The sequence below is a fragment of the Oryza glaberrima genome, chromosome 2 (assembly GCF_000147395.1).
Source record: "Oryza glaberrima chromosome 2, OglaRS2, whole genome shotgun sequence".
NCBI classification, from domain to species: domain Eukaryota; kingdom Viridiplantae; phylum Streptophyta; class Magnoliopsida; order Poales; family Poaceae; genus Oryza; species Oryza glaberrima.
Window position 1 is genome coordinate 979,684 of NC_068327.1, and position 17,971 is coordinate 997,654.

The 17,971-nt window shown below is 40.5% G+C and overlaps 4 protein-coding genes and 1 non-coding gene across 5 annotated transcripts; 2 read left to right on the forward strand and 3 right to left on the reverse strand.

Moving 5' to 3' along the window:
* The first annotated feature begins 493 nt into the window (after positions 1–493).
* LOC127762434 (ubiquitin-conjugating enzyme E2 28-like) lies at positions 494–1,676 on the forward strand. Its single transcript, XM_052286946.1, has 4 exons — positions 494–664; positions 792–919; positions 1,050–1,154; positions 1,262–1,676. The coding sequence occupies exons 1-4, from the start codon at positions 595–597 to the stop codon at positions 1,403–1,405; spliced, it is 447 nt and encodes a 148-aa protein (XP_052142906.1). The 5' UTR covers positions 494–594; the 3' UTR covers positions 1,406–1,676.
* A 50-nt stretch (positions 1,677–1,726) lies between these two features.
* On the forward strand, positions 1,727–1,808 carry TRNAS-GCU (transfer RNA serine (anticodon GCU)). Its single transcript has one exon. It is a non-coding gene; the product is annotated as a tRNA-Ser (tRNA).
* An 864-nt stretch (positions 1,809–2,672) lies between these two features.
* Positions 2,673–6,378, reverse strand: LOC127762433 (rac-like GTP-binding protein 6). Its single transcript, XM_052286945.1, has 7 exons — positions 5,865–6,378; positions 4,704–4,791; positions 4,511–4,620; positions 4,051–4,114; positions 3,419–3,483; positions 3,224–3,289; positions 2,673–3,138 (listed from the first exon to the last, which is right to left on the reverse strand). The coding sequence occupies exons 1-7, from the start codon at positions 5,961–5,963 to the stop codon at positions 3,037–3,039; spliced, it is 594 nt and encodes a 197-aa protein (XP_052142905.1). The 5' UTR covers positions 5,964–6,378; the 3' UTR covers positions 2,673–3,036.
* A 2,084-nt stretch (positions 6,379–8,462) lies between these two features.
* On the reverse strand, positions 8,463–11,698 carry LOC127761047 (bifunctional protein FolD 4, chloroplastic). The gene is made up of 5 exons (XM_052285253.1): positions 11,359–11,698; positions 10,779–11,089; positions 9,950–10,186; positions 9,695–9,862; positions 8,463–8,935 (listed from the first exon to the last, which is right to left on the reverse strand). The coding sequence occupies exons 1-5, from the start codon at positions 11,588–11,590 to the stop codon at positions 8,765–8,767; spliced, it is 1,119 nt and encodes a 372-aa protein (XP_052141213.1). The 5' UTR covers positions 11,591–11,698; the 3' UTR covers positions 8,463–8,764.
* A 704-nt stretch (positions 11,699–12,402) lies between these two features.
* On the reverse strand, positions 12,403–17,482 carry LOC127764209 (glutamate--tRNA ligase, chloroplastic/mitochondrial). Its single transcript, XM_052289058.1, has 12 exons — positions 17,093–17,482; positions 16,411–16,532; positions 15,951–16,133; positions 15,705–15,823; positions 15,575–15,623; positions 15,364–15,465; positions 15,140–15,242; positions 14,973–15,036; positions 13,820–13,934; positions 13,572–13,672; positions 13,239–13,395; positions 12,403–12,918 (listed from the first exon to the last, which is right to left on the reverse strand). Exons 1-12 carry the CDS (start codon positions 17,445–17,447, stop codon positions 12,685–12,687), a joined length of 1,704 nt encoding a protein of 567 aa, XP_052145018.1. The 5' UTR covers positions 17,448–17,482; the 3' UTR covers positions 12,403–12,684.
* Between the last annotated feature and the right edge of the window lie 489 nt (positions 17,483–17,971).

Sequence of the window (17,971 nt, forward strand, 5' to 3'; positions counted from 1 at the left end):
TTTTTATTGACAGCAATGTGGAAACACTGTCGAAAAAGTTGGCCGGTGTTGGATGCAAAGATGGATTCTTGTAAATGCAAAATCTGACCTCTTTTTTCTTGCCATTGAAATGTACATGGAGGGATCAAGTTCCATGAACTAGAGCCATCAGAAAATAAAGTTTGGCACTACTTCTCCCACTTGGACTTTGCCCTTTTGGTCAGAATCCCTACTCTCTTTTAGCTTCATGAGGAATTCTCTTGGGAGTCCTAACTTTCAATTTAGGCACAATAAACACAGATATGCATTGCAAGTTTGCAACCACTTGTTTAAGCTTTAAGGAGAATATTTGGCAATGATAAGATATTTATTGTTATTTTATTGTATTATTATTATTATTATTATTATTATCATGCCCTGTTCCCTTTTTCTTTTCAATGTCTCATTCAAGAATCATATACCATTTGGACCATGCTAATGATGTCGGTATATATAGCCCAGTGATCATCGGTACCCAGACCATCGAAACAAAACATTCTTCAGTTGATCTTGGATCTTGAGATTAAGTCACTCCTCCATCCCATCTCAAGAACTGATCAAGGAAAGGAAAAAAAAATGGCACTGAGGAGAATAATCAAGGAGCTCAAGGACCTTCAGAGGGATCCGCCGACTTCCTGCAGCGCCGGTGATACGCAAATCTTTGCATTACATCCTGAAAATCTTCAGATAGAAATATTCAGAAACAAAATCAAGAAGATCTATTGCATTAAATTTTCTCATTGTTGTTGATGAATTGGTGAAAATTCAATCAGGGCCTGTGTCTGATGACATGTTCCACTGGCAAGCAACAATCATGGGGCCCAATGACAGCCCCTACTCTGGAGGAGTGTTCCTGGTGACCATCCACTTCCCTCCTGACTATCCTTTCAAGCCTCCAAAGGTATGTGCTAACTAAGCAAACATCACTTGTCAATCATAATTCAATCAAGATTCAAGAAGTTGATGAAACCCAATCATGAAATGAAAAATGAAGCGTCTGATTGACTCATTGATTGGGATCTTGGGAGCAGGTAGCATTCAAGACCAAGGTGTTCCATCCAAACATAAACAGCAATGGCAACATCTGCCTTGACATCCTCAAGGACCAGTGGAGCCCAGCTCTCACCATCTCCAAGGTAATTAACAACACAAGAACAACATCATCAGCAGCAGCAGCATTGTGAATTGGTAATGAACTGATGATGATTAATAGTGGATGGTAACTCACTCATAATTGGTGCAGGTTCTTCTGTCGATCTGCTCGCTGCTGACGGATCCGAACCCGGACGATCCGCTGGTGCCGGAGATCGCTCACATGTGCAAGACTGATCGCCTCAGATACGAATCCACCGCAAGAGGCTGGACGCAGAAGTACGCCATGGGCTAAGCTTAGCTGCAAGCTAGCTAATTGCAGCTGAAATGGCAATTGGATTTGGATTTGGATGCAGGGGACAATCAGTCAATCACCAGCATGTCGATTAGAATTCAGAAATATAGATCGTGCCATAAAAAAAGATAGTAATAATTCTTGCTTGCAATTATTAGGATTGTTGTTGCAAATCTGAATCATCGTTATCATCTAACCTATAATCAAAAACCATCGTCTTCTTGGTGAGGAGGAATAATAAAAGTCTGCGATTTTGACGGAATTGTCAGAAGTGAAATTGGAATTATTGTTCTTTAATTAAAATGTTTCACTGACACAACCGACGCTTTGGCCGAGTGGTTAAGGCGTGTGCCTGCTAAGTACATGGGGTTTCCCCGCGAGAGTTCGAATCTCTCAGGCGTCGATTAACTTTTTTATTTTTTTTCCCAACCAACTCGTAATATTTTTTTATATATATTTTCACTTTCTTTCAGAATCCCTACGGTTACTTCGAGACGATTTTTTTTATTTTTTTTCCAACCAACTAGTAATAATTTTTTTTATATTTTTTTACTTTCTTTCAGAATCCCTACGGTTACTTCGAGACGATTTTTTTGGAGGGGATTTTGCGTTACCCTTGTGTGAATCGAACGCTACCACAGCCCAATTGCGAACAGTCCAGCTGCTGGATTGAAAAATAAATAAATATAATACAACAGCTCTCGATATTATAATCCATGTGTTTGTAACTTTGTGCTTAAATTTTGCAGCGACATCGAGAGCTAAATTTAATCTTAGAAAAACAAAAGGAAGGCCTCAATCGGGTCTTTTGAAATCAGGGGACAATTGCCAATTAACCAGTTGAGATATATATATCTTGGTTCCAGGCACTTCCAGCTGAGTTTTATTTAACCTGGTGATCTTCTGAGATGATAGGTTTTGACTGATTGTTGGTGACAACCACCCACCAAATTGCATCCAGTTTAACAATTTTCAAACATGTACGCATGTATGATATTGATTCTGCTAGGCTGTTGCATAGATGGCCTTTAAAAATGTAACTGGCAAAGATACAGAATTCCAGCAGATTCCACATCTTATAATTTACAAACAGGCCTCTACTTCAAAGTTCAAACATGCTCTCCACAATCTCCAGAAAAATCATTATGTTACTAGAGCTAGATGTTGACTCCAGGTAACCATTGGAAGCTGAGTAGGCCACTTGTATGCAACAATTGGACAAGTCAGAAGAACATCACAGATCTTGCTCCGTTTGCAGAACAGAATATGAAGGGGAAACATAATTTTCCATTGAAGTGAAATAAGAAGGAAAAGAATAAACTGAGTGCGATTACATCATGTCTACTTATGAAACAGGGATAACAAGAATTTTTTTTCTCAAACACAGGAAATACCATCTAGGAAAGTTACCTAATTGCCACGACTTGTCAGTCACACGAGATAATCACAAGGCAGAAAGGAGAAAATGAAACAAACGGATCGCTCATTGCCTCGACAAAGAGGCCTTGCTGCAGCTGCCAGTAAACTAGGACCCCCGGACCATGAATGCTGTTTCGCTGAAGCAAGACGCAACAATAATAAAGCCTGGCAACTTCATCGTTCTTCTTCTTCGTCGTCTACTGATGATTAGATCACAAAATGGAGCACGCCCCCCTTTGCGCCTTTTTCTTCTTCTTCGCCTTGGGTGGCTGCAGCACCACCTTTATTGCCGCATCAAAAACGCCCTTGACGTTCTGCAGATCAGGGGGGGCAGGATATCTCTGTTAGTATCTTATATGTTATTGCACATTTAGCAAAGAAATGGGAAGAAAGCAGTACTAGTTGGGTCTTTGAGCTGCATTCGATGTAGTATGGGGCGCCTATTTGCTTTCTTAGTTCCTCTCCCTACAAAAGTGGCAATTAAGGAACAAAAAAATGATCAAGATATGGCAATGTAGTCCACAGGAGTTGCAAGTACATCTCTGATGCTACAGTAAATAAGGAATTAAACAACCCACAATGCCACAACTGTACCTGAGCAGTGGTGATAGGAACAGCACCAGGATGGTCCACAAAAAACTGCTTGTCATCTCGAAGATCTGCCAGTGCAATAAACAATGTGAAAAATGTAAGTGGGCTACAGCTGGATCTTTACAGGTCGAAGGGGATATTATCTGTAGAATGATTGGAATTTAATTTCATAAGACAGGTAGAAACACCAGCCAAAAAAAAAAAGACAACAAAACTGAATCCATCATGACAATAGCAAACTGAGGGACAACGTGCAATGCTACAAATCTGTAAGACAGAGTATAACTGTTGCATGTTGTTGAACCAAAGTCGAATAGTACAAAAGTAGAACCAAAAGAGCAAACAGTTCGAATAGGTTTATCACAAGAATTTCTTGCAAGTACTAAAAACTATGGCTGATTGATATACTGGTACTATATATCCATCTTTTTCCTCTTTTATAGAGCACCCTGCTTCATGTATTATCACTAAATGACGTCACCAGTACCAAGCATTGACATCAAAAGAACACACACCAAATAAAATCGTATCAACCTAAAAATCCCATGCCACTACTTCCATCCAAAATCAAAACCGAAGTTGTGACAGGTACAAAAGATTAGATTTCTCAAAATAGAGCCTTGCACGGTTCTTACCAAGCTTTGTTCCCACAAGGATGATAGGCACACCAGGTGCATAATGCTTCAGCTCAGGTATCCACTGAAATATAACAAAGTTTAGAATCAACAAGAAGTACCATAAGTGGAGACTAAAAAAGTGAATCAAGCCACAAAAATGATCAAATCAAGTATCAACATAAGACAATGACCTATGAACATAAATTTATGAGATTATTATCATCATCTATCATCTCTAATGGGTGGAATAATCCATTGAAGGATGCATCTAGGCCTGCTCTAAATTTTGTGGAGCCTAATTCCCAGCATGGTAATAGTTTTATCATCGAAGAAGGCAAAAACACAAGAAAAATGCCAGAAGCAACATATCATTGCACAGACGATCTCAAATTAAACATGACCAACAAACTTCTTTAGCGAAAGAAGAAAAAAAGAGCACATCAATATTATTAACAGAAAATGAAAGTGAGTCCCTTGCCTTCTTGGAAACATTCTCGTAGCTGGCCTTGCTGATTAGCGAGAAGGCCAGAAGGAAAACATCAGCTCCACGATAACTCAGTGGTCTCAGTCTGTTGTAATCCTCCTGACCTGTGGTATTCCGAAGGAAAAACTTAATAACTTGGTAGAAGAAAACAAGCATGCAGAATTAGATAGCAGCGCAACCAGATTACCTGCAGTGTCCCATAGCCCGAGGTTGACGGTGTTACCATCAACCACGACGTTGGCACTGAAGTTGTCAAACACCGTCGGAACATAATCCTGTCAAAAGCAATGACGCGAACAATGAGTGCACATATCGTCTCAAGGCACAACCGATTCATAAGATACAAAATGAGGTGAATCCTACTGTTACAGAACTGATAAGATATCTATGGTAAATGTGCAGTCCATTCTCAAACTCTTGCCTAAAGATAAGATTACAAAACTGATATATACTCCACTAGATTACTATTTTACCAGGCCTATTATACATGGCAAGAAGTCCACAGGTGGTCCAATGGATACACTACCCCCACTACATGGTCACCATGTCTCAGGGCTCTAATAAGCTAATCTACCCCCCAAAGCAGCCGAAATGTTCTCTTCTTTTGAAGATCTCTCCTCAAAAGAGGGAAATTAATGTGCAATTGGGAAATTAACCATGCGCGAAAAGCAAGGGTGGTGGTGTGTAATTGATTGGGTGTGGATTTGCGTGAAAGGAACAAAGAATGCGCTTACCAACCATGGGGAAGGTGTGAGATGTGAGTGGAGGAGGGTACAGGACAACTAGAAAGTCGGGAAAGCGATATCGAGCTCTCGACCTGGCGGATCCGCGGTTTCCCACCTTTGATAGAGAAACGCCAGCCAAACTGATTCGACTTATATGAATCGTGGGGGGAAAAAAACCTGCAGTTTTTTTCCGCCGCTAATGCTGCTATAATCCATAAATGCTGCAAGCAATCAAGGACGAATTTTTTGTTTTTCTACTGCATTTTTTTTGTTTGAGCGTTCACGAGGAACGAATGAGGCAGCATTTGGCTTCGATTTGAGCCACGGTTTTTGTTTTGGTACGGGGTGCCGTGCAAAAGATCCCCTTTTTACTCAAACTCGAATGGCAACCCTAGGCAGGAATTCGAAGCCGCATTGTCCCAAATTCACGAGCGGCGGACGAATCAGAAAAGCCCCACAATTTGGGCCCAAATCCAGATCAAGAACCATAATCCTAGCTCCAAGCCTCCGAGCACACAAGTATTTTTTTTCAAAAATAATTAAAAAAAGAAGAAGCAAAAGAAAGAAGAAGAAGAAGAAAAGGAAATGTTTGGAGGAAGAAGAAGAAGAAGAAGAATACGCACAGTGGGGAAGGTGTTGGAGGTGTAGGAGATGAGCATGCAGGTCTTGCCTACGGCGCCGTCCCCGACGGTGACGCACTTTATGAACCTGGACGCGCTCATCCTCGCCGCTCCCCGTCGGTCGCAGCAGACGCCGCCGTCCTCCTCCTCCTGCGACCGCTCCCCTCTCTCTCTCTCTCTCTCTCTCTACCTCTCTCAAGAAACTCCAAGAAAGAAGAAGGTTGAAGGAGGAGCAAAGCAAGGGGTCGACGCGAGAGGAAGGGGGGAGGTTGGGTTAAGATTGGGAGGTGGAGGAGGCGAGGGGAGAGGGTTTCTCGCAGATCGGCGGGTGAAGCGGTCTCCTCTCCGCGCCGAAATGGTGGGTGGCCAAGCGCAAGCGAAGCAATAGCAATGCCCCCCAATGCAAATGCAATGCCGAGACCCGAGACAAGGAAGGAGAGAGCTCGCTCGAGACGAAGAAGGAGAGGAGGAGTAGAGAGAGGTGGTGGGTGAGGTGGGTGGAGGAGGTGGCCACGGTGTGCGCGCGCATCATTTCCTTCTTTATTACCGCTCCTCCCCGATTATCACGCACGCATATGCCCATTAATTATTTCTCTTTCTCCCCCCCCCCCCCCCCCCCCCATATCATTTTGTAGTATAATAGTTGTTCTATAGTTAGGGCGAAAATTCAATCTTCTTTAGTAGTAATTCTAAACTCATGTAATGTGATAATGAATAAATTACTATAGCACGGTAAGCCATACCGATCAGGGTCATCATTAATTCGAGAAAGAAATTATATCCTTTCAATTAATTAAAAAGTCATGCACGATAATATAAGTATCTCGAAATAAATGATTTCGGTTCAAAATATCAACCATTATGGATGTAAATTGTTGCCACTACAGCTACAAACCAATATAGATTAATACTGCACTAGTGGCTACCGAGCACATATGTAGCCAACAATATTCATTAGGACTGAATATAGCTTTTATATTTTTCTCGTTTATTCAAAGCTTTGTTTGGGACATTGTAAAATTTTACAGGATTTTCATATGAGTCAATTTTTTTCATTAATATCCTTTGTTTCAGTTTCCCATGGAGACCATATTACTTGCTAATGTGACAGTACTACTACGGAGTATATACCAATTGCAATTAGTAGTTGTGTAGTTAATCCAGCTCACCTGTGTACAAACTGTCAAATGGTACCAGTGTACTGTAGCTTTTACAGATGTTATATACCGGTGGTTGATGACTTGATGCCATTGTCCTAACCTGGTGTACTCGTTACATTGTCCTAACCCTGTCTGTCAGGCCGAGAAACATATATATGTGCACATATGTGTAGTACTATCATACTCCCTCCGTCAAAAAAAAAAAAAAATCAAACCCTGGATTTCTGTATCCAATGTTTGACCGTCTGTTTTATTTGTTTCAAATATAAAAAATATTAAAAAGAAAAGTCACGCATAAAGTATTAATCATGTTTCATCGTATAACAACGATGAAAATACTAATTATAAAAAAATTCCATATAAAACAGACAGTCACACATTAGACATGAAAACCTAGGGTTTGTATTTTTTTTAGACGGTTTGTATTTTTTTTTGGACGGAGGGAGTATGTCAAACTCAAGCTTCCAAAACCATGGGGATGGGTGATCATAAATAAATAAATGTCAATTTCATACTATTGTAATTTTTATCATGTGTTACAATCAACATATTATAATAAAAATAGTTGTATTATAAAAGGACGATTTGTTATCCCTATCGGGTTGCTATTTGGATTTTAAAACTGGTCCATAGACCGACCTTTTACGTCAAGAAAAGTTTTTAAGAAGGCATTCACAACCGCCCTGACCTTATTTATGTCATTTCTTTCTTCTTTTTGATGATTGGATTTATTATTTTTATCATTTTACGCTTTACCTACTTTGTTCTTTTATATTTTGTGCCTACCATCTGCCCAAACTGCACCATCCATTATTGCCTTATTTGTGTCTTTTTCTTCTCGGCGTTTTTGCCAACTCAGTAATCAACTGCTCAGCAGTCATTCATTGTTTTTTTGGCACAAATTTATTCAGTATATATACAGAAGAAGATGCTGTAAGTTCAACTAACAAAAGTTGCTGAAAAACCTTTAGAGGAAAAGTGAAATTTGTTAGTTGGAAGATAATACTTCTACATCAAGTGAAGTGAAGTTGATGCATCTCATATGTTGGGCAAGAAATATGATTTCTATTTCAGCTCTCTTTGGTCATATTATAAGTTCTAAGACTGATACATCGAAGAAAAATATCAAACTGTCCTGCATTGAAATGCAAGTATTATATGATTTGTGATAGAATTGGACAAATTGACATGACAAACTTTTCTTATAAAAGAAATGTTACACGACCAAATTCCATCCAGCTATGAGTAGTCACCAGTTGGCAAGAACCAAAACAAAACCATGAGTGCAGTGTACCATACATAAAATAGTATTGACAGCTAATAAAATCCAGGATCCAACTGGCTGGATTAGATTGGGGCAGTTGTTTGTTTCTTTCCCTCTATTGTGCAGTCACAATGACCAGAAGGCAGAAGCATCCACCACTCATTGTACCCAATCAAATTATGGAAACAAATAAACTGCTAACTGATCAGATGGATGGATGGTTCATCCAAGCTTACTGGCATCCCAATTTTGCCTCATTACCAAATACAACGAAAATGTTATTGTTGCTGGTATCAAGCCAGGAAAAACATACCATGGTCAAAATTTATTTTATGACTATTGTTGTGGTTACCTGGTCCAGCAAAAGGCACACGAAAAGGTTGAGCAAAACCCTTATCTGGTAGGCTACAGCAAAGGTTAAGTACACATCCATTTTTTTTAATGGATATTCATCCGTTTTTTACCATAGGGTTGCACAGTTATTTGAATTTGTGTATCCTTTTAGCTGACTCAAGTGTGTTCGACAAAAGCATCGCAATTGTCATTGGCCCGACACCACCAGGAACTGGCGTGATTAGTCCTGCAATCTTGGAGGCCTCCTCGTAGCACACATCTCCAACCAGCCGATAACCTCGAGGGCTTTCTGGATCCTGAGACATTTCAAATCACTAGTAAGCATAGCATGCAAGGAAATCAGGAAGGGGGTGTAGGGAAAGAAGCAGCCAAGTCACCAATTTCTTTGGAACCTTCTGAGGTATTAACTGAGTTAGGATACAAAAACATACAACAAAACTTAAAGATATGCACAAGCCAACATTTAAGTGAAGGCTTGTACTAAATTGATTAATCATCACATATTGCCCAAACACATATACAATGTGAAGAAATTTACCAGCAAAGATATGGGGTCATCAAAATTTAATAAGGCAATTTAAGTTTTTATTAATGGGTGTCCAACAGTGGGATCACAGGAGGGTCTACTGGTGTAGTTCCTTACCTGCCTTCGATCCCAGCTGCGAGGATCTAGACAATAATGTTCCCTTTGTTCTTGAAAAAAAAAACTATATTCCTTCTAAGAATGTGACATTTTGCATATATGAACCAAACATGATTAGAAACATGAAGTGCAAAAGCATTATATATTATTTTATTAACAACACAAATACACCATTAGCCATCTGGATCCCACCAATGTGGTGATATTCCAGGGAACCAGTAACATTGGAAATCTTATTAGCAGGTTCAAACTACCTCCGTCCCAAAATATAAGGGACTTTGGCTATGACATGCCCAGTTTTCATGCATAAAACTTATCCATCTAGAAATGGGTTGGCATTAAAAGCAAACAGATCTGTTGAATGTTAGGGAGGAAGAATTAAGGAAGCCAATCAGAAAAGTAGGTGTCTTACATCAACTGGATTGATGCCAACATCAATAATAGCAGCACCAGGCTTTATCCAACTCCCTCTGACCAGATTAGCAACTCCAACAGCTGCGATAACAATATCTGCTTGTCTTGTTATTTCCTCAGGCTTCTTGGTATTTGAATGTACAATGCTAACAGTTGCGTTGGCTTTCTAGCAATCACATATGGCATAAAAACATGTTAATTAAACACTCCAATAAAATTTCTCCAACTAATTGAAGTGAGAATTAATTCATACTTGCAGTAATAATGCAGCAGGCATCCCCACAATATTGCTCCGCCCAATTACAACAGCTCTCTTCCCTTTGATTTCAACTCCATATCTGTGTAGTAACTCCATGCATCCTTTAGGGGTGCATGGAACAAAGAACGGATCCCGACCTTGCATTGCAAGTCGTCCAATGTTCAGTGGATGAAATCCATCAACATCCTTCTCAATACTAACAGCATTCAAAATGTTCTCATCATTCATATGCTGCAAACCATCAGAGAGCAGAAATACAGATGCTCAGTGGATGGAAGACATGGAAAACTTGTGTGATGCTAGCAGGCAAATACCTCTTTTAATGCTAACAGGTAAAATCATTCAAAGTATCTTGATCAAACAATTATTCAAAAATATCCCCATCATTAATATGCTACAAACAATGCAACAAGATTAACAGAGAACTGCAAGCACCAGTATAGACCATCTAATTAAAAACAAATGCTGACAACAAACTCGAAAGACCACAAAGGGAATGCGACGGACTACCTAAAACAAAGGATCTGTTTGCACACATTTTTCTAAGACCAGATATCTTTCACAAGAGCAGCATCAAAACAGTTAACATAAATAGAAACATTTAGTGTACAAATTGGAGATGGCACCAATATCACAATATTTCCAGAAAATATTGTGCATAAAGTAATGTTTCCATGGTGTGCCCATACTGCCATACATATCTAGGAATGTACCTCACTAAAAATACATTTAACTACCAGTTCAGTTGGTAAGGGCCAAAATTCAATATCAGTGAATAGGTTATACAGAGACATTGGCCCAAAGAAAATTGTTGAAAACTTACATGAGGTAGGGGCAACTGAACCAAGATGCCATGCACCGACGGATCACTGTTAAATGTTGCGATGTGCTTGAGAACCTCATCCTCAGAGCTGTCTTCCGGCAAATTAACCTCATATGACTTGATACCAACCGCTTCGCATGCCTTCTTCTTGTTGCGCACATACGTTTGAGAATCCTTCCTTGACCCAACTAGGATGACTGCCAGCCCAGGCACAACCCCAATTGCATCCTTCATCTTGGCGATCTCAACAGCGATTTCCTCTCTTATCTGCTTTGCCACCAACTTCCCATCAATGATCTTGGCACAAGCATCTGATGAACACAGTTGTAACACATGCAAAACGATTAAAAAAAAGAATTGTCATATCAGTGCATCAGAAAATACAAGGATCTCTACATATACTCCATTTGCAACTACACTTGCTCAACAACGAAATCAAAAACATAGTACTATCTAATAATACAGGTGCAACTAATAGCAAATGGGTTTCACCTGAAGAGCTCTTCCAGCCACACACAACTCGACACGGATGAATAGAACATTCACAGTCAGGCAAGCGAGGAGAAGTGGGCGCGCGCACCTGAGTCGGTAGAGGAGGCGGCGGCGGCGGCGGCGGCGGCTGAGGCCGAAGCCATGTCGCGCGCGCGCGGGAGAAGCGGGAGCTGGGGGGCGGCGATGGCGAGGGGCCTCCGCGGCGGCGCGGCGACGGTGGCCGGGCGGAAGCGGCACGGCGGCGCGAGGAGGGCGCGGCGGAGGGGGAGGAGGCGGGAGGTGGCGGAGGAGGAGCAGTCGGAGAGTATGGAGGACGCCATGGCTAGGGTTTAGTGCCCTGGAGCGGCGGCGGCGGCGGCGGCGGCGGGAGGTTTTTCGCGGGCGCACGGGAAGGGAAAAGAAGGGGGGAAAAAGAAGAGCGGAAAAAAAATGGCGTGTAAATGCAGCAGCCGCTAAACCCCACGTAACAACAAGGGTTTAGGGCTAATCCATTAATAATAAAAGATTTTTTAGGGTCTAATCAATAATTAAAAAGGGATTATTTATTGATTTACTACTCCCTCAAAATAAGTGCAACTTTTGGGGTAATATTTATTGTAACTACGATGTAACTGCATTGTAACTACATTATCATCTCCATATAATTTAGATATAATGTTACATATATTATTTTAATACTTATATAGGAGTTACATTATAGTTATAGTAAAATTATATTGCAATTATACTATAAGTTAGATTTGAAAGTTTTCTTCTTAAAAAACTTTCAACAATTCTCTAGATAGTCCCTTTAGCTAAATTTTAGGCCCATTTGAAATAGTGGAAGGCTAAAAGATATGCGCAACTTTTAGGCTGTGTTCGCTTTCCTCGTTTTCTGCGCGCATGCTTTTCAAACTGCTTTTCTAGTTTTCTAGCTAAAACTTAATTAATCATGCGCTAAACGCTGCTTCGTTTTGCGTACCAGGGAGTGACTCCCGAGCACAGCCAAAGAGGGTGTGTGCTCCAGTTGTTTCCTCGGTTTCAAAATCAAAATGTTGTTTTGAACAAATTTTGGAGGACAAGTGGATATCTAACACTCCTTGTAACGATGCCATTAAACGAGTACATGATCTTGCAAAGATAGTCACAAAGATGTAGAGAATTCAGGCTATGTTCTACTGTTCTCAGAAATATTTGGATTCAGCAACTGAAAAAGACAAGCAGCATCACCTCGTAACCTTTGCCATCCAATCCAATTCAAATCGACAATTACAGAACAGCTAAGCAAAATTCCGCTTTATTAACTACAGAAAACCGAAACTATAGTTTCCTCACAACTGTAGAAATGGGTAGTAAAATGGAACATATCCTATGCTTTATAGTGGAGTATTACAGAAAACAAAAACTCTCCCTGATTGATCTGAACAACTGCAGCCTATGGAGAAGCAGGAACGGCAGTTTCAGCTGGGGACTCTTGCTCCTGTACCAGTGACTCCCACTCCACCTCCTTCAGGATTCTGAACCTCTCGTCTAGATTTACGAAACCGGATTGCTGAGTGACCGCTCCACAGGTGCCGGCTTTGTGTATGAGGGCTACGGTGCCGCCCATGTCAGGCCCATGAAGCTTGCCAGTCAGCAGTACACGGAGCGGCATAAAGAGTGACTTTCCCTGGTCACAAATGGATACAGCCAGAAGAGGTAAGTTATAATTGTTCCATTCAGGATATATGGCACAAAAGGCATTTGCAACAATGGGCTTGAATGTGATTTTAAGGTGAATATGATGGTTAGTATATACAAGTCAAAACAAAGGAAGCTTACTAGGGTTGGGTTGTCAAAGTCTAGATCAAATGATTCGGTTGTATTTTCATCATTTCTAGATATCAAGGTTTAGGTGAGACAGATTGCTTCCATAAAAAGTTATGTGTTTGAGCGGCACCTAAGAACAAAAGAACAAAATGATTGCTGTCATTACTCATTAGCACTGACCTTTCTTTTAAGCGATTTGCCAAAAATTTTCACCCACTTCTGCCAACCATCACGGCCCTCAGCTAGTGCTTGACAAAGTTCACCACTATCATAAGCAGAAATGAGTCCTGATGCAACCTCAGAAAGCTTGTCTTGCACCACAGATTTAGCTTCATCACTGGTAAATTACATGTGAACAGAAAAACGAACTGTTTACTCCAACAGTACTACCACAACAACCAATTCACTGAAGAAACTTTCCTTTTTTGGCGACAATTTATGAAGGGACTTTCAGTGAAAGATTAATGAAGGGTTCCCGAGGGATTAAATTTAAAACATCACATTTCTGCAGACCTGCTTAATGTAGCATGGAGAGGATAGGACAACAGGTTTGAAAGGGCTGCGTCAGCATCAGTGATCAAATCGATGCCATCCTTCAAAAGCTCAGCCGCTTCCTGTGCAAAAAATGAAGTAATTATGTTATTAGTGCTCCCCAATCAGTTACCGTCCATTTAGCATATATACCTAATTCTTTTTAGTGTGTAGTTCCAAAGTACAAACACCCATGGTGTGTAGAAATAACAAAAGGCCTCCAATCTTACTTTAGCAAAACCACTTTCAGACTCCTGGAGAATGCCTGTGTCCTTCCATCTATCCTCAAAACTCTTGATGAGTACATCAGGGGGAAATGATCTTAGATGTTGTCCATTCATCCATCTACAAATATAAAAACTAATGCATTATGCAAATAGGATTGTTTGTTTATTTTCCATGATCACCAGTTCAAGTGAGTAGTTGTGTGCACATGCACTTCTTAAAGGCAACGGTGGATTAGATAGGCCAACAAAATATCAGTAGGTTTGAGCTTGATGGTGGTTTCTGAGGGTAGGTCCCAGTAAACAAGCTTTATCATGATGGAATGCGCCTTTCAAACACTACTGACCAGCAGGCAGCAAAGTACATAAATACGTATTTATTACTGATTAGACACACTGCATTTATTGCTTATCAGACTTATGTTTCTCTTTGATCCATAATGTGGAGTGATTTTGCGAACTCCATACAGTATATCAAATCCATTGATACACTGTACATTTAACTTTGTTGGTCATATGGAGTTATGGACTGGACATGCTTCTCAGCTTGCGTCTGAGTTCATAAATAAAAGAACCTATGAATTACTAGCTACTTCCTCCATCCCCAAAAAAACAAATCCATTGATACACTGTACATTTAACTTTGTTGGTCATATAGAGTTATGGACACATTCTAGTACAACGAATCTGGACAGATATATGTCCGGATTTGTAGTACTAGCATGTGTCATATCCAGTACTAGATTGGTTTTTAAGATTCACCTTCTAAAATATACCAACAATTAGTATAATATGAATTAAAATTTTATTAGTGAATATTATCATTGGATTGACATTTGAATTTAATTTCATATGGTTATAATTTTGTTGCTACAAACCTTATAGTATATCAGAAATTATAAGCAAAAGATTATTTTTGGAGATCGTGACGTGTTTGACGTGCGATAGAGGGAGTAGTGACAATGACTTTTCACTGGTTCCCTTATAATTGAAATAATGCCTGATATCAGACTAAAGAAACATAACAATAAGTGGAAGCAAGCTCCAGTTCAACTAATTATAGTACTGCAACTGAGATATTACGAGTAATTAGAGAATACTGACAAATTCTATGAAGATAACTCAACCAGAAGGAGATTGGCAAAAAAAATGATCTTACTTTAATTTTACAGCATCAAAGACTGCTCCACTTTTGTTGACACGATTTATAGTGAATTTTTCCACTGGAAATGAGATATAACAGCAAAGAATGGGTAAATGGATGGTGACTGTAATTTTCAAAAACTGTGCAGGGAAAGTAACTGAACGAATTATTCATAAACTAACCTAGGTCATCAATGGTGAAGAACTCATTTTCAGTACCATCACCCCAACCAAGAAGTGCCAAATAATTTACCATTGCCTGAGGCAAATAGCCCATCTCTTTGTACTGGCCAAAGAAAAGAGGACACATTGTTACATTTTTCTAACATTGAAAGTGTTTCAGAAAAGATGTGAAATGGCGAGTAATTAGCTGCAATACTATATTTTGCCAAAATCTAGTTGGTTACCTGTCCCACAGAAGTAGCCCCATGACGTTTAGACAGTTTACTTCTATCAGGAGCTAGAATAAGTGATACATGAGCAAACGAAGGCATTGGAAATCCAAGTGCCTGCAGAAGACAGTCATAGGACAGTAGGCATATTATGTTGAGACATACAGTTCGAAGGGTCAAGGTTGTAAACAATGATACACAAGATAAGAATGGCATAGAAAATTACTTTATAAATAAGAGCCTGCCGTAATGTGTTTGGCAGATGTTCTTCAGCTCTGGGGGAGAAACAAGAGGATTGCAAACTTCAGGAAGAGATCATCAAAAGGAAAGATAACAAAATAATTAGTTTACATTACCTGATAACATGAGAGATGCGCATGGTAGCATCATCAACTGTGACACAGAAGTTATACACTGGCTGGCCATTGCTTCTCATAATCACGAAATCACCAAGCGTGTCTAAGTTCCAACTGACCTTTATAAAACTATCCGATGCTTAGTGTGTGTGTATCACTTCTCATAATTTGCAAGCATGAATTATTGACAGTGGAAGGCTAAAAAAAATGCAACGATGTGGCAGTGCTAGAGTTTCTAGTTATTACCTCACCACGAATAAGGTCATTAATTTTCAACGACCCTTCCTTCGGTACACGGAAACGGTAAGTGTAAGGTGTCCCCTTCTCTAACTCCTGTTGTATTTCTGCATCTGAAGCAGTCCCCCACTTGCCCATGTATACAGGTGGAAGTTGCATCTGCTTTGCAGTTTCTTTCATCTGTTCAAGTTCCTGAAGTAACAGAAACAGCTATCAAATGGGCAAATAGTTGATCCAGTAGAATTCCAGAAGTAACCTAGACAAATTGCTGCCGGGGTTTTAACTAACTCATCCCTTAGTATTCATAGTTGAATAAATCACTACGAGTGTTTCATATGAACACACAGAAAGATCAAGCTTTTTTTTTTGAAAAGCACCAAAATAATACTCCAACATTACAACAACCTGTGTATAAGCGCAACACAATGCATCACACATACATGCAGATCATGCAAGGGGAGAAATATACCTCACTGGAGCAAAAGCACCGATAGACTGCACCAGACTCCATCAGCTTCTCGGCATACTGTTTGTACATCGAATTGCGCTCGGACTGGCGATACGGCCCAAATTCCCCACCAACATCGGGACCTAAGCAAGTACAAATATGAGCATTCATATCATCTACCATCATAGAGGAAAAAGAATAACTATTTCACTGGTTTATCCATGCTTAATAAAACCAAATACACATCTCCACAGTTGCACAATATCAATAAAGATAAGCAATCAGATTGTATCAATCAGATAATCATAAGAATTGAGCTTGCCAGAACTCTCGAGTAGAGTAGAATTCAGCATCCAAGGCCTAACTACGGTGGACAGCAATAGCGCACTACATCAAAATGATACTTCTTCCGTTTCAAAATGTTTGACACCGTTGACTTTTTAGCACATGTTTGACCGTTCGTCTTATTAAAAAAGATTATGAAATATGTAAAACTATATGTGTACATGAAAGTATATTTAACGATGAATCAAATGATATGAAAAGAATAAATAATTACTTAAATTTTTTGAATAAGACAAATGATCAAACACGCACTAAAAAGTCAACGGTGTCAAACATTTTGAAACAGAGGGAGTACAACTTAACTTCCTAGGCAGTAAAACATTAGAGCGATATAGAGAAATCAGGTGGGTCAACTCACCTTCGTCCCAGTCAAGGCCGAGCCAGGCGAGGTCACTGAGCACGGCCTCCTCGGACTTCTTGGTGGACCTCTCGAGGTCGGTGTCCTCGATGCGGAGCACGAACTTGCCCCCCTTGGACCGCGCGAAGAGGTAGTTGAAGAGCGCGGTGCGGGCGCCGCCGACGTGGAGGTTGCCCGTCGGCGACGGCGCGAAGCGGACCCGCACCGGGCCGCCGGCGCCGTCCGGTGACGCCGAGGCGGAGGCGGAGGCGCGGACGGAGAGGGTCCGGCGGAGGTGGGGCCGCAGGAGGCGCGGCGGCACCTCCGGGAGCAGCCTGATGCGCAGCCATGGCGACCCCATCGCCGCCGCCATCATCTCCGGAGATTGGGAGTTTGTTGCGAGAAGAAAAGGAAGAAGAAGAAGAAGATGACGATGCGGATAGAGTTTGGGGATATTTGGGGGCCCAACAAAGCCCACGCGCTGATTACAAACTGCAGTAGCCCAACAACCACGAAGGAAGAGAGACTGACAGGTGGGACCCACAAAGCAGTGTCTTGTGAGGCATTTTATCCCTCAGAGCGTTTTAATCCAGCAAAATGCGGAGTTGGAAAGTTGCTTGCAAAGTAGAGATAAGAGAAATTAATCTCTTTGATCTTGTGAAAAGAGAAGAAAAGAATATACTCAGGTGGCGTTTGGATACATCGGATGTTTGGATATTAATTTGAAGTATTAAACCTAAACTACTTATAACACTAATTACATAAATGGTGCTAATTCGCATGACAATTTTTTTAATTCTAATAATCCATAATTAGCATATGTTTATTATAGCATCACATATACTAATCATGGATTAATTAGGCTCAATAGATTCGTCTCGCGGATTAGTCCAGGGTTAT